The sequence below is a fragment of the Bufo bufo genome, chromosome 4 (genome assembly GCF_905171765.1).
Source record: "Bufo bufo chromosome 4, aBufBuf1.1, whole genome shotgun sequence".
NCBI lineage: Eukaryota > Metazoa > Chordata > Amphibia > Anura > Bufonidae > Bufo > Bufo bufo.
In genome coordinates, this window is record NC_053392.1 from 461,118,700 (window position 1) to 461,143,144 (window position 24,445).

Below are 24,445 nucleotides of genomic sequence, written 5' to 3' on the forward strand. Positions count from 1 at the left end.
AGCTGCATCTGTATAAGTAACCATGACTGCAGATCATTAATGTTGTGTTGCGGTGTGGTGTTAAGCCTAATACAGACCTCAGTGTAGTATGAAACTTTAATGTGGCCCCGTAGATGTTCATGGTGACCCACTGTATTTCCATGTGTCTCTGATGTATATTGAGACATTTTTTTTTATTTTTTTATTCTGATTCTGTACGGATGCTACAGAAAAAAATAAAAATAAAAAAAAAGATGTTTGGATGCCATACTGCTAACTTATTCTTCCCTAGAAGCATTGCCTCATAGGGACAATATGCAGTGCCATTACAGAAGCCCCATAAACACAGTACACGGCTTGTCAATGGCTTTGTAGTAGAGATCCGCACATACGTCACATGCCAATACACCCTGTAGATGTGGTTTTACACTGTGCTACTAACACATCTGAACATGCCATAAAGCCCGCCATACACATGAGATAAGCATCATCCAGGATGTTCATACAATCCCATCAGCAACTTGACAGACAAAACTGGAAAAAACAAAAAACAAAACAGGGCTAGTGCAAAGTGCCGTGTGTCAGCAGACCACAGCCAACATTTTCCAGCCTGGCAGATTTTCCTGTCTGCCTTTTTTGCCATTGCATAAAATTTTTAAATGTTGGTCGGCCAAAATGACAAAATTCTGCGAATTTTTTTCTCGTGTTAGGGGCAGCCAATATGGTTGGCAGGCAACAGCACACAAGCATATACAACAGAAGTCAACCTGTAGTAAAATGGGTCATGTATCAAAACTAGTAAGAGGGGAATAAAAATTATATGGATTGGATGGAACCCAAACATTTGCTGTCTTTTGGACTCTAAGTGCTCACCGTAAGTAATTCTTTGCACTGAATTTAAAAAGAAATGCAGTATTTGGTTTAAAATGTCCCTCCTGTCAAGGTAACGCCTGAAGCCCCTTACATTGTGGTCTTTGCACTTATTCCAATATTCAGAAACTACTGCCGAATAGCTGCACATTAATAAGTACACACCCCAACCAAACATTGCCATAAAAATCTACAAAATGGTCCAGGCTCAGGCATTATGACCACCATCAAAGAGAAACTTTTTTGGGAACAGAAATACATAACTTGGTTTTCTTCCCCTTCTTATCTGGACACCTTACCTGAGTTGGCCAGGCTTTATAATATTGATGACCTATCCTCACAGTGTGCAGGTGGCGTCTCCCTTCTTTCTTCCTGCTTGCCACAGACATAGCATCAGTGTACAGGACGAGAGGCGGGAGACGGCATGTGCACACTGCGTGCGCCGTCTCCTCTTACAGCTGATAGGCGGGGGTGCCGTGTGTTAGCCTTAGACCACCGCCAATCTGATATTGATGACCTATCCTGAAGATACGACATCAAATATTAACCTCCCTTAAAACCCCGAAATAATAGCAGCAATGTAGATGGCCACTTGAATTTAAACTCCATAATACAATGGACAATATATTATTTGTGAGTAAAATGCAAAAATACTTAATAGAAACCTCGGCACAGAAAAATTCTTTTTTTTTTTTGCTAATATTCACATTGACAACATAATATTGTGCAGGTGCACTGAGATGCATGCAAACCTGTGCAAGCAAAAAATAATGTAGTTATTGCTTTTGTAAAGAATGAAAGCAACGCGGAGGAGGGTACAGACCTCTGTCCGAATGCTTCAAAATTGTACAAACTTCATTTTCCTTGAATAGAAAGGTGCTGAAAAGCTTTATTAGCATGGGATGATAGCTGTTCTTGCAAAATATATACACGTAATTCTGCGTATATGAAATGTGCATCACAAAAACGTATGCATATTAGAAGAGAAGATCTCTCCCTCGGTTCTCTCTTGCCACGTGCCCAGAATGTGCTTTTTTTTTTTTTAAGGCAAAGAATATGAAGAAATCATAAAATTAAGATGGAAGCGAACAAATCTAAAATAAATAGCACATTTGCATAAGGGTACTGCAGAAGAAAAAAAAAAAGGGTCTTAACCGTGATCATCTACATCACCAGTACTGACCATACACATCCTGTGTCGTTGGATTACAGGAGTAAAATGGTAGATCATGTTCCTTAATGATCACCATCCTAAACATAAGAAATAGCGTGTACCATTCGTATAGTTAACGTGTCAAGGCTGAGCATTTGTAATCCAGCCCAAAAAACAAAGCACAACGTTTACCGGAATGAGGGGGGGGGAAAAATTGCGACGAGGGCTCTTCACCTTTGCTTTACTATAAAATAATCCTCTCGTAGAACAGAATTTTTTTTTTTTTAGTAAAGTGTAAAAATAAGAAACGTCTCTGATAATTAAATAGTGTTAACACAGCATACATTAGTTTACTCTTCATAGTCTTCAACGCTGAAGTAGTCTCTACCAATGCTGACGCTGTGGCGGAGCGGTTCACAGTTCCTAGATGAGAAGTAATCTCTCGGGATGTCACTCTGTTTTAGACATTTCATATTTGGTCATCATGATCTCCTGCAAGTCCAAAGGAACAGAAGAAGTACGGTCAAGTTATTTGCAGAATAGGATACAGCACGGATTTGACGTACCGGATGAGCCTGCCTTACCTCGTCAGAGTCGAGTAATACTGGAAGGGCTCTGAAAAAACAAAGAAAAAAATATGTATTACAGAAGATTACAGTGGTAGTCCGGGATTTACTCAGGCACCGCTGCAACGTCTAGTCCTGTCCTGGAATGATGATGTGCAGACTACGCACACATAACGACTGCAGCCAATCACTGGCCTCAATGGTCAAACCATCGATTGTCTGCAGGGGTGACGTGCCTATGTCATCACTGCAGAACATCTAACAAACACCAGCGGCAGAACTTGAGTGGCGAGACATTTAATAGTTATATTATTGTATTGATTTCCCAGCTTTGTGCACATTGTTTAATAATCATGGACACTCCCTTGAAGCATTTAAAGGGAGTTTCAAGCTAAAGAAGTTAAAATGGTAGCACTACAGTATGGCAATTTCATTTATATTTTTTAACGCAGCACAGAGCAATGGGCTGAAAAAACTTCACCTTTGTCTTGACAAGGAGTTAGATCTATACGAGAAAGTGAAGTGACAACCACAGTAGGTGGCAGTTGCTGACAACCATATGAAATGCCCTTTATTGTACCCAGGTCTATCAGCTATTATAGCAGAAATGAACCCGACATTCCCCTCAAAATAAAGTACGGTAACTTGGACAAGAAATAAAGGGAAATGCAATTTCAGAAGAAATACATTGACACAATTTTGTTAAATAATTTCTATTTTAGTGCTTTGTGATTTTCATGCAGTCATTTAACCTTCATGGTTTTCTTCCAGGGTCATGTAATGAACCCACAGGTGCAGGGTTTCTGAGAATGAGGATCCCATTCAGGTTTATTAGAACATTGGGGAAATTGCATAATCTTTATTCACTCAACTGTAATACTCGTTTAAGAAAGAGCAAACTTGCTCTGCTGGTCATAAAGCGGTTAACCTGCTTTTTATTTGCTTCAAGGGAGTCTTTCACCAGGAAACTGTTAAGTCAAGGTCTTCAGGGCTAGCTCAGCGGAATGTAGTGATGCCTTGCACGTTAATTGCATGCCCAAGCCACTCTGTGCCCCCTTGCTTCCTTTGCCAGCCCCTCCTTTGCAGGAGGAGCAATCAGACACAGAATGGCCACTTAACTGCTCATCTGTATATGGACTAAAACTATTTCTATGAGTGAAAGGTATCAGTACATTCATCTGAGCTAGCCCTACAAGGCTTTGTGCTTGGTTTAACTGTGAATTCCTTTAAATTCACAAGCACATTTTCTACATTGGCAGCTTCTATTAAAAGGGAACCTGTCAAGTTGAACATGCCGTCCTATCTGCAGGCAGCATATTATAGAGCAGGAGGAGCTGAGCAGATTGAAATATATTTTGGGTAAGACTGTTAGTATAACTTAAGTGTTATTCATTTGCATTTCTGCTCTGAGCACAGCAGCCATGTGGTTGGCCTTATCAGCCTGCATGCTCAGTCACTAAGCAGGACCACCCGCTGGACTCCTAAGCCTAGAAGGAGCAGGGATTTAGATCAAATTCACAAGTTTTGCTGAATCTTTTCCCATTAAACTGTATATCAATCTGCTCAGCTCCTTCTACTCTATAATGTGCTGTGTGCATTTTATATAACACAATGTGACAGGGCTGCATTTAAGAAAATACTTTCAAAAGAATATTATGACATGAATAAGAGAAGTCAAATTTAATATGCCAATAAGGCGTCACAAAAAAGGGATGCTTACATGTCCGCAAAAGACGAGGGGATATTTTCTTCCACCCACTTTAAGTCTTCATCCTAAACAGGAAGATAAAAGGAAAATAAAGTAGTGATATTCAAAATAATGCTTGTTCCCTGGAGCGATGAGCAAACAGGACGCCCACTCGCACGTGCAGCGGGTGTCATGACCGGCGGGTCTCCCCTGTTTCAAACATCAGAGACCCGTGGCTAATGACCACGACTCTACATTTAATGCCTTGGGAATTTTATATTTTTTTTTAATTAGACTTTTTTTTTATGGATACATTTTGTGCATAAAAAAACAGACACAACATATGCCCAGTCATTCAAATATACAATGAAAACTTGTAGACGAAACCCTGGTATTGCATACGTTCGTATATATTTATAGTACCAGTCCAAAAATTGGAAACTCATTTTCATTTCATGGTTTTTTCTTTTACTTTGCAGATTCATATTGATTCCAATATGGAAGCGTTCATTAATATGCAGGAGGCGCAGGGAGTGATGAGTGATGGGCTGTGCAGACCGCGTTCACTACTCCCTGGTCTTCTTCTGGGCCCTGCTCTGCACTGTGTCCTGACTGCATAACCCCTTAGGACACAGTCATGCACCATCACCTGACACTGTGCGACGTGACATCACATTGCAGTGCAGAGTCCAGGGTTTTGTAAGTGCAGGAAGAGTGCTCCGTCCCGGAGCAGGAGAGGCAATTTATTTATTATATAATGGAGCTTGGGGGTCTGATCTGAAGTCTAAGACGTAATGGGGGTCTGATATGAGGTCTGATGGAGCTTTGGGGGTATGATGAGGAATGGCGGTTTAATAGAGCTTGGGGGTCTAAGGAAGAATGTATATATTTATTTTTTTCCATCCTCTGTATTCTAGGTGCATCCTATTATCTGGTGCATCTTATAGTCTGAAAGATAAGGTACCTCTCCTGCAGAGGATACATTGATTAGTGTTACCAGCCTCAGAAACTGGAAATTAACAGCACCTCAAATTAGAGTCTACATAAATGCTTTACAGACATCAAGTACCCAAAACATCTCAATATCAACTGCTCAGGGGCGACCACAAGAATCAGGCCTTTATGGGTTAAATTGCTGCAAAGAAGCCACTACTGATGAACAACAACCAGAAGAGGAGACACAAGGAGGGGACATTACAACAGTGGATATTAGTACTTTGGTCTGATGAGTCAAAATTTGAGATTATTACTTCCAAAAGCCACGTCTCTGAGATGCAGAAAAGATGAGCAGATGGTTTCTAAATGTGTGGCTCCTACCGTGACGAATGAAGGAGGAGGTGTGATGGTGTAGGGTGCTTTGCAGGTTACACTGTTGGTGATTTATTCAAAATTCAAGGCACACTTAACCAGCATGGCTATCACATCATCCTGTAGTGACATGCCACCCCATCTGGTTTGCATTTAGGGGGACCATCATTTGTATTTCAACTGAACAATGACCCCTAACACAGCTCCAGGCTATGTAAGAGCTATTTGACTAAAGGCTACATTCACACGACCGTATTAACGAGTCCACATCCGTTCCGCAATTCTGCAGAAACGGATGCGGACCCATTTATTTCAACGAAGCCGCAAAAGATGCGGACAGCAGAATGCTCCGCGGCCCCGCAAAAAAAAAAAAGATTGAGCATGTCTTATTCTTGTCCGCAATTGCAGACAAGAATAGTCATTTTCTATGGTAGCGGCGGCCGTGTGCGGTGCTCAAATTGCGGAACGCACACGGGTAGGTCTCCGCAAAACACTACGGTCGTGTGAATGTAGCCTAAGAAGGTGGGTGATGGAGTGCTGTGTCAGATAACATGGCCTCCACAATCACCCAACCTTAACCCAATTGAGATCATTGGAATAAGCTGGAACATAGAGTGAAGGAAAAGCAGCCAACAAGTGCTCAGCAACTATGGGAGCTCCTTCAAGACAGGAAAACCATTCCAGGCAACTACCGCATTGAAGCGGACAAAGAATGTCAAGAGTGTGCAAAGCTGTCAAAGCAAAAGGGAGTTACTTTTAAGAAATATAAAATATATTCTAGGCTAGAATCGGGGATTAATAGGAATCTGTAATGCAGAGAAAAACAAAACATGGAATAAAATTGTTGTGTCTAAACGTTTGCATGGTACAGTGTATATGCTAAACAAACATTACCAATAAGATGTGGACCACCCCTTAAAGGGGTTGTTCAGCTAGAAAATGACCATTGAATGTGATTAAAACTGGTCATGTGACTACACATATATTGGAGTGGAGGTGCTGGGAACAGGTTGATAGCGGGAGATCAGGGGACCTTTATTAATTCAAGTACATTAGTATATTGCTATCTTATATTAGAGGATTTTTTGGGATAATTTTTTCTAGCTGCACAATCCACTTTATTCCATTGTGGTGTCAGTATCATCAAGGTCAAGCAATCTAAAAGTAAGCTGATATTTCAAGCTGTTACTCACATTGCTAGCGGCATTAGACCTCGCTGTTCCATTGGGCTCGGTCTTTGTTCCTCTAAGCTTCATGCCATCTGTAGCGAAGAACAAAGTAGGGCAGTCAATAATTGTGATGATAGGGGGCAGCAGTGAGTAATAGAATTAGAATAATGTACCCTACCGAAGTGATCTGTTACAAGGAATTCTTCTACTTCATCATCTGAATCATCCATGAGAGGGGTGAATGCATACCTGCACATGATAGATGAGAATAGATATACAGTGCTGTCTGCATTTCTAGTTTAACAACTGTACTTTTTTTTTTACTTTCCTTTATATTAATCTATGCGAGTGTAAAATGGAAACTGAGATTTAAGGACAATATGAAAATTGTTGTGTACCTTTGGTTGTTTGCAGATGGTCTCCACAAAAACATGATAACCAATAATACAATGGAGAATAGGAATCTCCAGAAAGCATCATCTACCCAGAGCTCCATCCAGTCCTGTAAAAGATATGAAGTGGAAAATGTCTAATACAAAAAGCAAGACAACTGGAAGTAATATTTCTTTATGTCTAAATATCATCATCTTTAACTTTCCACCATAGAGAGAACTCTGCAGTTAAATCATAGTTGCACAGTTCTCTCTCTCCCTACCAGAAAGGACCTCTATGGTCACTGAAGGGAAGAAGGAAAGCTGGATACAATTCAAATTGTGTTCAGCTTTCAGACAGGATACTTTACTAAAGGTAATCAGCAGCACACCAGCTAGGCAGTCACAGTGCAGCATGCTACAGTAGAAAGGGTGTGGAAGGAAGAGAGTCCCAAACAACATCCTCTTATTAGTTCTACTGAGATATGTAAAGGCTACTGAAACCTAGTTGTATTACGTCTACTAAGTGTCTAACCAAATAGGTAATGATCATATAGAGAAGATAATGGCAAATTGTGACGTGCCACCTAATGCAAAAAATGGTTTTACTATGATCATTTAATGCCTTGATCCTAGAGTTAACTACAGACGTATATGTAGACTATGTCAGCAGTCACTTTGTCTGAGCACTTTTGTGTTCTGCTATTATCAGTGTGCAGAAAAAAAGTACTATTACATGTCAACGGCATGAATTGTATATTGCAATACGTGTGTACACAGAGCAGTAACCAGACCACATAAAAAGGGCTATTTGATCATATAAAAAAGTGTGCTCCTCAAACAACTTTAGACTGCCAAATGAAACAGATGGGAAGGTAATACAATTAAAACGGCCATTACTAGCTATACAGCCAGATTCTTCTACACTAGGCCACTATGAAATGTTATAAAGCATTAAAATTGTATATTGGTTACCAAACCTTTTTGTAAAAAGACAGTAACTGCTGCTTATACATAATATTCCCTAACCTTATGATTTGCACCATGAAATCCATCGCCAAAAAAGACAGTTCCCACAATGCCCTGATGTACTGCACTGCCTGTGTGCATGTTCACGAGAATCTCTGCTCCCTCATTTGGTGCCAGCAGAGCTTCGTGAGGCCCACAGGTCCACTGACCGAGGCTATAAACAGTTATAGCGTCATGCGCGCTACTTAGTCTCAGAAGTATCTGAACGAGAAAGCGCATTTATGTGCTCACCCCTGTCGGGTCTCTCAGAGTCCTTTCCCTCTGATCAGAAAAGGTAATACACATGGTCAACCACGAAAGGCCAGAAGCCAACTGGTCATAAACATAGGAAACTGAGGCAAAAAATTAGCCAAGGGGGCCAACAAAAGTAATATCTTTGTTGTGAACAGTAAAAAACACTTACCTTTGGGGATAATTATATATATTTTTTTATTATCGCATTGTACTCATTTTGAGCTAAAAAATACTTTTTAAATTGGTCTTTGTTACAAATATGGAACCCTTTTTCTGTACAATAATAGAAGGATCTGAATTTTCGCTCTTTTCCATCAGCCAGACGGCTGTAATTTACATACACTATATAACATTCAAGTATTCACACAAATTTAGTACATTCATACTAAGGCATCTGTATCATACTTACAGATGGACAATCTGCCAATCTGAATTTTTTTGTTATCCAAGCCATAAATACCACAGAAGCTATAGGTAAAAAAGACAAACACAAATTACAACAGGGTCACCATTTTAAACCAGAAATCCCTGGAGCTTGAGCAAAACTTACCTAATATAGCAAAGATCAAAGTGTTGGTAAAGTGTCTATATAGCGAATATTTTACTACATTCTTTCTTAACTTTAGTATCTTCATCGTTTGTGCCAGACTTACAAATATGTATACATGGCTAAGGAAAATGGAACTACTGTATGACATCTCAGGCTTATCAGAGAATAGAAACATGCATAAAGACATACTCCTGAACGATCTTTCAAGATGACTTATGGCCATTTCAAAGTTTAATCTTCATTTGGTAATAAATCAGCTAATAAGCTCAGGAGACTAGAGACAAGAAGTGGAGACCAAGCCATCAGTTAAGAATATCATTTATACTATTAGCCTCTTCAGTACTGGACCATCAGGACAAGAACAATGAGGGACATTTATCAAAACTGGTGTACCCACACGCCAGTCTTCACCTCTATGCACTGGCGTGAGATGTGCCCAATTTATTAAAAGGCAGATGCCTCTTAATAAATTAGGCGCCTCTCTGCCCTGCTGTGCACCAGAAACTTAAGTCTGGCGTAGACTTCAGCTATAGCGTCTGCCACGTTCTGCCAAAAGTTATAGTCAATCCGATGAGTGGTGCCAAGCCCCACCCTTTTCTTGGCACTTCAGTAGAGTGCTGAGTAGATTAAACAGTCACAAATTATATATATCACACCTGTGATATGCGCCAGATTTTGCGACTTTTTTACACCACGTAACGCTGAAATTTCTCCTCTGCACTATGGCGGCCAAAACTTTTTATGTTTTGCTTGACATACCTGTATAAAGGTTTGATTATTGTTGGATAACTTATTTTATGTAGGTCTATAAACAATATTTTGGTACATAAACAATATAGTTTAATTTACTGTATATTATTTTGGCAAAAATGTGGGAAAAAAACGATTGTGCTAAAGGTTTGATTTATTTATGTATACAGCAATCATCATTAATGATGCTAAAGCTGGCCTGAGATGCACCACAATTATTAAGAGATGCCCACCTCCTTGTAAACGTGGCTCATTTTGGAACACCAGTGCGCAGAGCTGCAGTAGATTTCAGCTGTAATGTGCACCACTTTTTTGGCACATGTTGTTAAATGTTTTGGGCCTCCTACTCTTGCCCATGCCTCACCCACTGGTTACAACAGTGGCGAGAGTGTTGAAGAGGGGAAAAAAAAGTCACAAACGTTTCTGCAAACCAGGACGTGCGCCCATAAAATTGGCATAGATCTCACCCCCATGTGTTATTTATTGCTACAGTGGTCTGAGTTTCACCGTAAAGGATATCCACCAGCACAATGCAGAGTCCAACAGAGCAAGTGGGATACTTGCCAGCAACACCAAATCGGATTCTTTTGTCTGGAATGAAATATAAAAAAATTATACTTTACAACGTTAAAGTATAGGATAGGTCATTAATATAAAAAAGCAGACAACACCCTTAACGCTTCATTGTTTAGGACCTGATCCATATGGCACAGAATTTTGTTCCCCAAACCAGTCTTCCCTTCCCATTCCCCCAGTAATCCCCCCTCTATCCCCAGAGATATATCCTATGCACAGGATTAACACCTATGCGTTTCAATCTAGATTTCTTATGATGATTTCATTTGATTCAAATGGACCTGGCTAATACATTATCATTAGAGATGAGAAGAATTGCGTTACGGATTTCGTTACCACAGACCATAATGCAATTCTATGACGGAATGCATAACGGAATGCCTTTAGAGGCACTCCGTTATTCGTTCCGTCATAATAGTAGTCTATGGGCTGCATAACGAAAACGGGATGGATCAGTTTTGCAGCCCATAGATTTCTAAAGGCATTCAGTCATAGAATTGCGTTATGGTCCGTGGTAATGGAATCCATAACGCAATTCTGCTTTTACCACCAAGCGAAGCGCGAACAAATTTCAAAATATGAAATTCGCTTATCTCTATCATACTACATATATCTGCTCTCCAACTTCCATTCAAATGTTTCTTGGGGATGGTCCGATATGCCTTAGTTTAGTGTTTGCAATACTTTTTGAATTAAAAAAAAAAACATGTTAGAAAAAATTACAGGTACAAAAACCAGACAGGAGATACGTCCTGACATCTTTGTACTAATCACTTTTCACATACAAAGGTAAATGTCTATCAAAGAAAAACGTAAACTTCAGCTGCATCATTCTTGTGACCCGGAGGAGTTGGTTACAATCAGTGATGGCCAGCGAACACATGCGGGCTGCCATCTTAACTCACAAGTCCGGCGATGCACAGGTAAGCCCTAACCTGTGCCTATATCAAGAGCCGGTCTGAAATCAAATGCGGTCACCGGGAGCAGGCAGTTCCGAGAACAGCCACAGGGGGTCTTCATCGGGCTGTTCTCGGAACTGCCTGCTCCTGTAGACCGCATTCGTTTCAGACCGGCTTGCACACAGGCACAGGTAAGGGCTTACCTGTGCATCGCCGGACTTGTGAGTTAAGATGGCAGCCCGCATGTGTTCGGTGGCTAACACGGCGAACTGGCCATCACTGGTTACGATGATGTTATTAGTGGTATGACAATAAAAAGGCTTGTATGCTGTAAAAATAACACAAACGTATGACAGTTTGCTACTAGTGAAATTGACACGCTCAAAACCTACTAATGCATGAAACACAATAAAAAGAAAGAAAAATTACCCTAATGACTCTCATTACTCCTTCAACAGTGGCAAATATCAGATAGAGAGCTCCCAATCCAACCACACGATGCATCACTGCTCCTAATCGTGGCCTGACCAGGAAAACAAGACCAAATTACAATGAAAAAGTAGTATTTACTTTAAAACCATTTACAAAAATGGCATTTGTAGTGTTAAAAGCTATGGACACCTTCGGGGGCATTTTATTTTTATTGCATTATACTTACTTTGGACTAAAAATCATATTTTATTACAAATTTTCACCCACTCTCCCAGTATAACGGTGTAATCTGTGTATCTGCAAAGCAGCAAGGTTCTGTATTTACATCGAATCCCGTTATCTGATAGCTCATGTGAATCCGACCAAGGACAACATTTGCATGGAGTTTGTATGAGTTTCCTCCGGGTTCTCCGGTTTCCTCCCACACCCCAAAGACATACTGATAGGAACCTTAGATTGTGAGCCCCATTGGGGACAGTTGGATGCTAATGTCTGTAAAGCGCTGTATAAGTGTGTATAATAAATAAATAAATCCCTTAAGGTCATAAACACTTATTTAAGCCATATTCTCATCAGTGTGACGGGAATTGAGCTGTGATGAGCAATTATGAATTGGATGATATGACTCAAGATAAACAGAAACTGAAAGTCTGCAGATAACCACTGCTGAACTGCTGGAAACTGGTTTTGATTTTTAGCCCAAAATGAGTAGAATGCAATAATAAAATAAAATAAAAAATACTCTCAGAGGTGTCCATAGCCGTTATGTTCCCTCTCGTATTTAACACGTAACCATGCTCTTCCATTTCACCCTAAGGTTACAGTATTGTCACTCTTGGGTTGTGCAGTATCATAATACTGAAGACCTGTCCTCAGGATAGGTTAACAATATGAGATTAATGAGGGTCCGACTCCCGGCACTCCCCCTGATCAGCTGTTTGAAGAGGCTGCAGCGCTCGTGCCGAGTCTTCTTCAGTGTTTGGCTGCACACCATCTTGCTCACGGTGGCAGTGCTGTGTAGTTTCAGCTTCCTCTCTTATCCAAGTGAACAGGAGAAGCAGCTGTCTTAGGCCGAATGCACATGGCCGTGTTCCGCGGCACTACAGTACCGGTATAGATCATACCAGTGTATTACTGTAGTGCAGCGGCGGCATGAAGCGCACAGCGTCATAGCAACCAATGACGCCGTGCGCTCCTGCTGTCAGCAGGAATCCAGGCCGGCATACCACGGACCGCTCACGGCCGCAGAACACGGTTATTATTTGCCACCAACAGTTTGTTGCTCCACTGAAATTGGGGAATTGTGAGACTCAAAATAATTGTCTGGTTGCCGCTGGTCTGCAGCGCTGAATTCTAGATTCTACCATAGGTGCAGGCATCCTGAATCCACATGAAGAAGCTTTACCTCGGGGAAAAAACACCTCTAACATCAATCTGTGACGATTAAAGGGGCTTTCCAAGACTTTATAACTGATGACCTATCTGTATCAGTAGCCGATTGGTGGAGGTCAGACACCCGGGACCCCCCCCCCCCCCAATTAGCTGTTTAAGAAGGCAGCGGCACCCACACAATTTTGCACTTGCTTCGGAGGCAATAGTGCCCACATGCTGCTTTGCACTCAGAGGAAACATTTGCAAGTTCCCAAAGCCCAGCAATGTTGTGCTGCTTGGAGACATGTCAATGCTCAGTCCAATCCTGCACCCCGGTCCGGTGAAGCCGGACCAGGAGCCACGGAGCAATGGGAAGCAGGTGAGTATAGTTCTCTTCACAGGCCTTCAAAGTTATAGCTGTAAGAAGCCTCAATAAATTAAAAGAAATAAAAGTCACTTACTTTATGATACCATATCCCAAGCTGACAATGGTCACTAATAACCGAGCCAGGGTTCTTTTAATAGCAGAAACCAACTCTGCAAATACCAGCAGACCAGGAGCTACAAGAGAGAAAAGGAGAGAAGCCAGAATGAAGTCATATATTAAAATGCACAATGACAAGGCTTAAAAAAACATTACTTACAAGACACTCCGGTGCTGTTCATATTTTGATATTCAGCATAAAACACTGCTTTTTCCAGCATTCCTAAGAAAATAACTGCTGCGATCCAAAACTGGATCCTTAACAAATCCTTCCAATAGCAGGCAGACCAGATGAACCACATCAGTCCAAAGACGATGTACATAATGCACATCACCATGTAGAACTGCAAAGACAAAAAGCGTTTATGTCATTACATTCTGACATGAACACGGCTGACCACAGAAAGTGGCCATAGGATAGATGAAAAATGTATGAGGATCCCCACTAATCACTCAACGGGGGTCCCAAACCCCATTTCAGAGGACTTTGAATAGGGTGGTAGTCAGGCTTGTGCCCTGCCCATGAGACTGACAAATATATATCTACAATAGAGTGAATGATATTATATCCTTCAGGAAGTTGTGTAGAACTGGTCTGGTGCTTTTTTTTATTTATTTTTTAATTAACGTATAAAACGATTATTCACTTACTATCATCAATGGCCATTCTGAAGCAGAGATATACCCATAAGGGCTTTCCATGGAGGTAGACACTGTCCGGAAGGAAATAGAAGACGTTGCATAATCACATTTTAATGTGTGGTTGTCCCACAACTTGTGATTTTCAGTTCACAATGCATGTGATAAGTCTGTCCCTCTGTTATCATTGCAGATATAGAGTTTAAAGGAGGATGGGTCATCAATATCTGATCAGTGTGGTCCGACTCCAGGCCAGCCCATCAGCTGTTTAAATGGGCCACAACACTCGTTTGACATCATACTATACCAAGCACAGTGTCATACATTGTATAGCAGCTGTGGTTGGCATTGCAGCTCAATCCCATTCACTTAAATGAGGCTGAGATATACAAAGGCCACGTGACTAGTGTTGAGCGAACTTGTGTTTTAAGTTCGGCGTCTAAAGTTCGGGTTATCGAAGAATCGCATTATGGATTCTAAATTCCGTTATGGTCCGTGGTAGTGGAATCCATAACACGATTCTTCGATAACCCGAACTTTAGACGCCGAACTTAAAACACAAGTTCGCTCAACACTACACGTGACCAAAGGGTGTGACGTCTTAGGCAGAGGACAAGGCTGCATTGCTAACCCGAGTGCCATGGCTCTTCCAGCAGCTGATCAGTGGGACTGCTTGAAGTCAGACCCCCATGGATAGGTCATCAATATCAGCTCAGCAGGGTCCAACTCCCAGCACCCCTGTTGATCAGCTGTCTGCAACTGCACCCTCTTCGATATTTACCTGCACACAGTCTAGCTTGTAGTGGTGGTGCAGTATAGTTACACCTTCCTCTCCATTCAAGTAAGGGCTCATGCACACGGCCGTTGTTTTGGTCCGCATCCGAGCCGCAGTTTTGGCGGCTCGGATGTGGACCCATTCACTTCAATATAGCGGTAAAAGATGCGGACAGCACTCCGTGTACTGTCCGCATCCGTTCCGTGGTCCGCCAAAAAAATATAACCTGTCCTATTCTTGTACAACGCTTTGCGGACAAGAGTAGGCAGTTATATTAAAAGGCTGTCCGTGCCGTTCCGCAAATTGCAGAACGCACACGGACGCCATCCGTGTTTTGCGGATCCGCAAAACACACAACAGTCGTGTGCATGTAGCCTAAATCGAAGAAGAAACTGTAATTACACTGCAACACCACTACAAAAGCCAGATGGCGTGCAGCTAAACATCGCACAAGCAGCTTTATGAAGAGACCAAGGTGATTGTGGGAGTGTTGGGTGTCAGACCCCTGGCGATAGGATAGTGATGACCTACCCTCAGGATAGGTTATGAATATCTGGTGTCTTGGATAACCCCACAAATACCTAAAAGAACACTAAACTGCATAAATAGAATATTCCATCCACTAACACAAAACTAAGAATATTGCAGCAGTGTCTGGTGTGCAGATATGACAAGCATCAAATGGGTTGCTTTTATTGATTGGTCTAATGAACAGAGGGACCCCTGAAGAAATTTCTTCAGTACTGTCACATACAAATATATACTGAAAAAAAAAAGACCCTTTAAATTGGTATCCCCACATCCCATGGAGCACTGATAGAACATAAGATATCCAGTTTCACCTGTTAAACTCCATTTCGAGTCCTTTGGAACTGAAGACAAACGGACTGCAAAGGCATAGGGTCCAGCTTGCTGGGTTTGTGCCACAACATCCAGTAGCTGAACACAAAGGTATGAAAGGGTTAATAAAGCATCAGGGATCCCCAACATTAAACTGCAAGCGGTCAGATACTGTCAATCACAGGAGGTTCAGGAGGAATTTTACCCCCCCCCCCCCCCCAAAAAAAAAAAAAAAAAAGAGGCTGAAATTTCTAATAGAGTATATTGGAAAAAAAATTATAAATTCCCCTGCCCTACACAGTTATTTAAAATAAAAACAGTAAATGGCAGTTACCCTCTAAAAATTGGCAAGGGGAAGCGGGAGCCGCCCACGCTCGTGGTGCTATAAGCGTTAAATGGCCAGGAACTGTCCACTGCTGTCTATGATCTCGGCTGTTGATGCTGGACGATGACTGTCAAAACGTGCCAAAAGGGGCTGTGTAGTGCCATGCTGCTGCTGACCAGCCCACTTTTGAATGGTACAGGAGGGTGTGATTACACTGCGGAGGCGCTACAATCTAGACGGCATGGGGTAAGAGGATGCAGCCCTCACATGAACAGCTGATCAGCGGGTGTGCCAGGAGTCTGATCCTTGCCAATCTAAAACTGATGACTGCACATTTACAGCAGTGTATGGGAAGGGGTAAAGTGAAAGGGCGTCCCAGCAAAGAACACTTTATATAAGAGGTCTCATGACAAGAACGGGGGTCTACACGTCCCCAAGTGAATGGTGCCGGACTCCACATGGGTGACCGCTCCATTAGAATGGTGTCTCTCTGACAATCCCACAGAAGTGAATAGAGAGGCAGACAGGTAGTCAGACTACTGCAGACATAGGGATCCCCGATTCTTGTCATCACTGTGGCTCCAAGTGTTTGGGACCCCAGCGACCAGCCACTTCTTCCCTACCCTGACTGCAGCTTCAACAAAGGCAAACTTAAACATAATAGAGAAAGAAAAATATTAACCGAAATGTATAAAATCCCCTATTTTATATTAAGACAAAAACTGGTGCAAGTTCCTAAACAGGATATAAAATTATTTTCACACAAAACCTCATGGTTGTACTTAAAACAAGTATTTTGCAGCAAAAGTATGGCAAGCACTAATAAAAAATCTGCCGTGATTTTCCTCTTAGAACTTACAACTGTACAGGGAGCTTAAAAAAGCATCTAAGGCCCTGACTATACCGCATACGTGGCTTCTGTGGGAGGTACAATGGAGGCCTGTGATGAATGCCATACAGTGGCATCTGTCACCCCAAGTGTCCCATGTAAATACAGTATAGGGCGCGGTATGCATTTTTGTGGTGGTCCTCTGTATAGGAAAGCGCAGATACCCTTCCCTATATAGCTAAAAAGAAAAAAGGGTATGACGACACATACTAGTTCGACGGAGGCAAAAAGTATGGTGAATCGATACATTAAAGACGACCTGTAACACCCCCCACCCGCCGACATGTCAGTTTTAGTAACTACTTACATCTTGTGACTATGTTGTATCACTATTTATGAATGCATTGTCCTTTGAAACGAAGGTCTAGATGGGTGTTACCAGTTGTAGGTGTGTCCCTGCACAGTCTGATGCTTGAGGCACTGGTTGGATAGGACTAGACTGTGCAGGGACATCCCACCAACTGGTAACACCCAGCTGAACCTTCACTACAAACAGGTAGTCATTTATTAATGACTACTAGCAGGAATAATGAAGGAATGTCACATTACTAAAAGTGACAAGTCACAGGTCCTCTAACATATCCCCGGAGCATTCATTAAACGTCGTACACAAACATTGTGTGCCTAAAACACAAGACATTTTGCGCACAGCATGTGCTCCACTTTAATGCTGCAGTTTCACCATAATTCTGGGGGATTCTGCTTAATAAATCTCCCCCGATGTTCATATTATGCATATACAGAAGTGCATGAGAGTTATGGAAATCATCTCACCTTTGAATTGGAAAAGCCAGGGTTCTGAAAAACAAGGGGAAAAAGCCTTTACTGCTAAATGCTACCAACTCACAGAATATATCTCATGCATGTCTCGAAGGATTACAGGGATACCAAATGTATACAGTTTTTAAAATGCTTTGGTACTCTTTGTTTGAGAGGTAAAGCAACAGTATTCTCTGTGAGGGATGAGTACTTTTTTTTTTTTCCCCCAAACATTTCAGATCACTTTTACCATAGACTGCAATGGTTTACAGGGCTCCATAGGAATTTTGCTATGGCAGGCCTGGAAGAGCTCCCACAACCTTGCCTGCACCCAGCAAATTACTCCTTAGAAGCGGTGTATATGTCTGTTATCAGAGTTGCCTCTGATTATGGACACTGCCAAGCACCTGCCAGCTATGGCACCTGCTGAGCTCCTGAGCAGATGCCATCTTTAAAGACCCGACATCCACCATATTTGTATGTCAGATGTTGCAAAGGGGCTAAAGTAATTTTTTGTATTTCTAGCATATATTAAATACCTGTGTTATCATTGTTTGCTTCCATCAGCCCCTCTTGGTGCTGCTGCTAATCTGTGCTACTGAGGTGGGTCCTGGACATAATCAGTCCTCTTCCCCCTCTGGCAGCTGAATATATAGTCTGTTCTTAAGGCCTTATTATACTGAGCAATTTTTGGGCCAATTACTGGGAAAAATCATTCATAATGCTTGTTCTTGATAATTGGCTCTGTATGACTATGGCACTGATCAGTCAATAAACAAGAAAACTTGTTGAAAGTGCGATAGTCAATCCTTCCTCTTCAATATACTTTGTATCAGCCTGTGTAATAAGCCAATGCAAACTAGCGCATTTATTGTCTAAACATCGGGCAGTGGAAAAGTCCCCTGACAAGCTTAAAAGAAGGAGTATTCTCAGCTAGACAGCCCTGCTACTTTAGAGGCTGCTGAGCATGCAAGTCCGCCGGCACTCAGCTCATCAGACGTACGTGCACACTGCTATACAACCTGAACAGCAGGTGGCACCATACTAAGTAAATGTCACAACTCTTGGATCATGTCTGTAATGGCACGTAAATTGCAAAGATTGTTCTTCTTTATTGTCTATACAAGGAACATGATATTTAATGGCGGGACTACCCTTTAAACTATAAATAATATTAACAATATGTATATTTGGTCTTTGTTAGAACACGTACTGGGAGTAACAATACAACACACAAGCAAAGATATACTCATACCTGATTCGCAACGTTCTCAGCGTGTGGCAACTTTTTCTGTAAAGACCAAAAAAATATATATATATTTTAAGTGACCTGTAAGAATGGGATCACTCTTTCCTGTCTATTGAGGGGGGTGGGCATTGGACTGGCAGGTTAGAGGGCTGCTTTTCGATCAATGCTCTCCAGAAACTATAAGTCCCAGATGACCTGGTATAGAAGGGCTTGCTCTAGTGACCCCCCTGGTCTACATCTACTTTTAATTTCATGAAAATATTGTTAATAAAGCCATGGAGAAAGGCATATGTTAACAGCCGCCCACCATCTGGCAGCAGAATACCTAGTCTGCAGTGACATTTTTTGGCGTTGCTGCAGTAAAGCTCCTACTCCTGTAACCTAGCGAGAGAAGGTCGGGTGCCAAGCTGTTAGAAACAGCAAGGAACCCAGAGAAGAAGACAGGAGCCTTTCCTTCTTTTCTCCAGTCTCAGTGAGTGGTATGTAGTGAAGAGAGGAAGGGGTTATGCTGCTCCTGGCATAGCAGAGCCCTTAGGTCTCAGACCCAAATCAGTCCTGCCAGTCAGAAGTTCTACCACAGAGGTCTGGTTCCCCCTCGTTACTGGAGCTCCTATGGCTGTCCCAGATTCAGTGGAAAAGTCAGGTGCCTGTCACACCCATAAGTAAATTAAAATACAAATATCTCATGTGAGACCATAAATATTAGGTATCAAAATTACCTACACAAAATTAGGGAACCCATTTTAATAATTTAATGGGTGTCCGTTTTTCAAATTTAAAGAATAAACACCTACTGTATAATTTTAACATTTTTAAAAATATTTTTGTAAATGAAAATAGAAAAAAATATAGAAGACTATAAACCAATATATATGTCTCATATAAAAAAAAATATTATTATTTTGGTAGCCCAACAAATAAAGTTAGGGCTGTTAAAGCACCACGTGCACTAAATTGACAAAAATAAAGGGTCTGGTCATTAAAGAGAACTGGTCACCTCTCCTGACACATCTGACTTAGGAGCTAATTGCATTCCCCATGCAATAAGGCTAGGTCTACACGACGACATTTGTCGCGCGACAATTTTTATAATGGCAGTCTATGGTGTCGCACTCCAACATGCGACTGCGACGCGACAGTCGCAGAAAAAGCCATCTCGAATGAATTTTCTGCGACTGTCGCAGCATGTTGCATGTTGCAGTGCGACACCATAGACTGCCATTATAAAAATTGTCGCGCGACATTGGTGCAACAAAAATGTCGCGCGACAAATGTCGTCGTGTGGACTTAGCCTAACAGAGTTGTATGAAAAGATGCTCCAGAATTGTTATTACATGGGGACTGCAAGTAGCTACTAAAACAGACATGTCAGGGGCAGGTCCTCTCTTTAAGGCCTTTTCAGACCTGGTCATTAGGGGGTTAAGTTCTGCCATGTCTTTTCTCTATGTTCAATGGCAACTGAGCTGTAGACCTGAGTAATCTGAGACTGACCGTCAGAGACCTGCTACCTCATAAATATGTGATACTGAAGTGTATCGCCTGTCAAGCAGCAGGAAAGCCGCGCCATCCACAGCCTTCGCTGCAGAAATAACCAGATATAAAGGACAACTTTAGTGGCCTGGGGAAGGGAGGGGGGTCCAGGTTCAGTGGTGCGGTTTTAATGTTTATAACAAAATACTTCAAAGTGACTGGGATAAAAAAAAATTATATTATATATATCATAGTATCATTAAAGGGCTTCTGTCACCCCACTAAAAAGTCTTTTTTTCTTTTTTTGCCTACTTATAATCCCTATACTGCGATTTATCAATACATAGTGTTATTAATCATTTTGGTTCAGTAGATAATTCAAAAAATGTACTTTTATAATATGCAAATTACCTGTCTACCAGCAAGTAGGGCGGCTACTTGCTGGTAGCAGCCGCATCCTCCTCTCATAAAGACGCCCCCTCCTCATGTTGATTGACATGGCCAGCGAACGCGCTCGTTCTCTGCTGGCCCTGTCTGCATTCAAATTCTGGCGCCTGCGTCGTACCTGTCTTCAGTCGGCGCAGGCGCACTGAGGGGAGGACGCTCGCTCGGCCGCTCCATCCTCAATGCGCCTGCGCCGATGACGTCACATCTACACTAGGCGCACTGAGGAAGGAGCGGCCAAGCAAGCGTCCTCCCCTCAGTGTGCTTGTGCTGACTGAAGACAGGTACGGCGCAGGCGCCAGAATTTGAATGCAGACAGGGCCAGCAGAGAACGAGCGCGTTCGCTGGCCCTGTCAATCAACATGCGGAGGGGGCGTCTTTATGAGAGGAGGATGCGGCTGCTACCAGCAAGTAGCCGCCCTACTTGCTGGTAGACAGGTAATTTGCATATGATAAAAGTCAGTTTTTTTAATTATCTACTGAACCAAAAAGATTAACAACATTATGTATTGATATATCACAGTATAGGGATTATAAGAAGAAAAAAAGACTTTAGTGGGGTGACAGAAGCCCTTTAATGATACTATTATATATATAATTTTTTTTTAACCCAGTCACTTTGAAGTGTACCTATCATTCCACAAATTTACCTCTACACCTTTTTTCTCGACGCTTAGCCTTTTTTCCTATTCGTTTCCAACGCATGCATTGCAAACACCTTTTTTTTGGACATGTCTCATTTCTTAGTTTCCGTTACGCCGTCTATAAAACATCTACGTTTCTGATCTAAGGGGGCCGAACTGTAGCGCAGCCGTTGCCCATACGCAGCGCTCTTCTGACGTTGCCCTCACTTCCAATAATTCTCTGCTGCAACGCATCGGGAGCGCGCCTATCATCAGGATCATAGTGAACTTCCCGCTAAATTTTTATCATGGTATGTACATGTCCTGTAAAAGCAAACTGATGTGGCATTTATTTATTTTAAACCTACCATTTATATTGCATCTTTTTGGCATATATAATCGCGCAGCCTTTGCGCGATTTTCACCCTTTGGGAGCACTCTGTTCCCAAGCTGTCACCCAGGGTCCCCCCACAATGTACATCTTCACACCCTCGGTGACAGAATGCACGCAAGGGGCGATTTTCGGACAGTGCGGCAGTGCATTGCGAATAGGAAGCAATCCGTAAACGTACACAGTGATTCAGTCTACAGATTATGCTTGACAACGGAAGACGTCCTGAATGTTTGGGTGTAAACAGGCCTTAACAACCGCAAAAGGGGGGAGGAAAAAGGTGGATTTTTCAGCTACTTTTAACAAGACAATATATTACACATTTGAAGGTTAAGATAACAGGTACTCAATTAAGAAATGTAGATTGAAATGATAGGTACACTTTACTAGTGCTGTGTATATGCAATAGAGACGACAAGAACTTTGAATGCCCTACATTACTACGTTACTCTGCCTTTTTGCAGGGCAAGTGTTAAAAGTTTTTAAACTCCCCCTTCCAACGCAGCCATATTTCTAGTTTTTTACTCCCTGCCATTATTATACAACGGCATGAGAGTTTGCTTTTTCAGGACAAGTTGTACTTTCTAATTGTCATTTAATATTCCAAACAATGCATTGTGAAGATGGAAAAAAAAATATTAATGGAGATGAGCTGGGACAAAAAAAATATATATAAAAAAATGGCAAAAAATGCATTTGTGTCATTGTTTTTTGTGTTTGGTTTTTATGAAGTTTATTGCAGGAAAAACTTCCTTAAAATATTTACTTTTTCTTCAGACCAGTAAAGTAAGACAATACGTGCCAACAGGTTAGCCCTTAAAGATAACATTAAAGGGATTCTGTCAGCCAGATTATGCCTATTGTAGTTCTCCTATACCATTGTCCAATTTATGGTTGCTTTAGTTTTTTGCCCTAAAATCATTTTTATATACCTGTCAATCACCTTTGAAGAGGGCCCAAGGGGCAGTGCCAAACGTCTGTGCAGCCTGGCTGTGCCCATTCCGATGGAGCCCAGCGCTGCCCTGCAGCCCAGTCCACTCCTAGCTCCCCTGATGTCATTCAGAGGACTCCGCATCCTCACGTATGCGACTGCATGTTCTTCCAAAGGACTGCGCATGACAGGTATGTACGATTTTAAGGCTAAACTAAAGCAATCAAAAATTTGACAATGGAATAGTTCTGATAAGTATAGAAGAACTACCATCACCTATAAATGGCTTTATAGGCATAATCTGGCTGACAGAATACCTTTAAGGGATAGGCTGTTGGCCCAAAACGCGTTAGCTATGCGCACATGTCTTTCTTGGATCTTACTTTTTCAGTCTACGGAGCTGTGTAAAGCCTTGTTTACGTTTCTGTCTGAGATTCATGGAAAATCCATCCGTATTTCATCCGTGAAGAATCCCTGTTTGGTCTGTTTTTTGCCCTCCACAGACAATGAAAATTAATTTCCAGAGAATCTCCTACCAATGGTCCGTGAAACGCTGACAGAACATGAATGCCATCCATGTTGTGTCCGTGGTTCATCACGGACCCATAGACTTGGGCGGATTTGGTCCACATCACGGACCAAAGTAGTGCATGTCTCCCTGATTTTTCCACTGACCCACAGTCAGTAAACCGCTGATGTGTGAACAGACACATTAAAATCAATTGTTACGTGTACTATGCGTGAAAAATGCGGACAGCACACATCTGTGAAAAACGGACATGTGAACAACGCCTTTTTTTGCAAACAAGCTGTAGTTATTCAATCTTTTTTGGAAGATGAAGTGACCTAAAAACATTGATTTTGGCAGTTTCTTCTTTACGTTCACTCATTCGCCATACAGAAGAAACACATATATTTTACATTTTCGGACACAGTGATACAAATCATGGTTATCTTTTGTTTACTGCTACTTGCAAAATGGCAAAGGGGGTGATTTGAAGTTCTATATTTAAAACTTTTACTTTTAACTTTATTTTATGGGACTTGAGCATGCTTGAATACACCATGGACTGCAATAATATACTATTAGGGTTTCATAGGAACTTCAATATGGCAGCCTTCACATGATCGGAGGCTGCCATAGCAAGCTAACTTCTCCTTTGATTTTATCATGTAGGGGGAAGGGTTTGGGCATGGGATGCCACCTGGGCACAGGATGTCATGGACGCACTTGACCACGGCATCTGTGGGCTCTGATCACGTACGCTGCGGGCGGATGTCTGCCATTGCATCTTTATTGCATTCACTTGAATGTGACCAGCAGTAGCATCAGGTGAGCAGACGGACAATGGAAACAATGAAGGTGAGGCAGACCTCGAAGAAGCACCGCAGCCCCTTCATTGTGCTGATTGGAAGAGATCTTGGACACCCACTAATCAAACATTCATTGCCTATCCTAAGACTACACTGACATAAGGGGATTTCTGCTGCCGAAGGCCATGTTTACATGTGGTGTGTCCTTTCGGTTGAAGATTTCTTCTGGATTTCTGCAGTAGATTTACAGCGAACGGTATTTCTGCCATTGATTCGTATTAATAACTGACACGGGTCCACACGTGGACTAGCTCCATTCAACGCTGCGGTGTCCATGTGGCAATCAAATCACTTTTTGATGCGGATTT

The 24,445-nt window shown here is 41.8% G+C and overlaps 1 protein-coding gene across 1 annotated transcript in view; it reads right to left on the reverse strand.

Moving 5' to 3' along the window:
• Nucleotides 1-1,725: 1,725 nt before the first annotated feature.
• Nucleotides 1,726-24,445, reverse strand: part of TMEM87B (transmembrane protein 87B) — a 60,172-nt gene continuing 37,452 nt past the window's right edge. The window contains exons 5-20 of the mRNA XM_040429458.1: nucleotides 18,911-18,946; nucleotides 17,671-17,694; nucleotides 15,685-15,781; nucleotides 14,080-14,141; nucleotides 13,589-13,772; nucleotides 13,406-13,505; nucleotides 11,571-11,664; nucleotides 10,186-10,257; nucleotides 8,917-9,025; nucleotides 8,776-8,834; nucleotides 7,131-7,234; nucleotides 6,911-6,981; nucleotides 6,757-6,824; nucleotides 4,289-4,341; nucleotides 2,587-2,617; nucleotides 1,726-2,494 (exon numbers count right to left, since the gene is read on the reverse strand). Of these exons, the coding sequence (XP_040285392.1) occupies nucleotides 2,453-2,494; nucleotides 2,587-2,617; nucleotides 4,289-4,341; nucleotides 6,757-6,824; nucleotides 6,911-6,981; nucleotides 7,131-7,234; nucleotides 8,776-8,834; nucleotides 8,917-9,025; nucleotides 10,186-10,257; nucleotides 11,571-11,664; nucleotides 13,406-13,505; nucleotides 13,589-13,772; nucleotides 14,080-14,141; nucleotides 15,685-15,781; nucleotides 17,671-17,694; nucleotides 18,911-18,946 (1,206 nt within the window). The 3' untranslated portion in view covers nucleotides 1,726-2,452. The remainder of the gene's footprint in view (nucleotides 2,495-2,586; nucleotides 2,618-4,288; nucleotides 4,342-6,756; nucleotides 6,825-6,910; nucleotides 6,982-7,130; nucleotides 7,235-8,775; nucleotides 8,835-8,916; nucleotides 9,026-10,185; nucleotides 10,258-11,570; nucleotides 11,665-13,405; nucleotides 13,506-13,588; nucleotides 13,773-14,079; nucleotides 14,142-15,684; nucleotides 15,782-17,670; nucleotides 17,695-18,910; nucleotides 18,947-24,445) is intronic.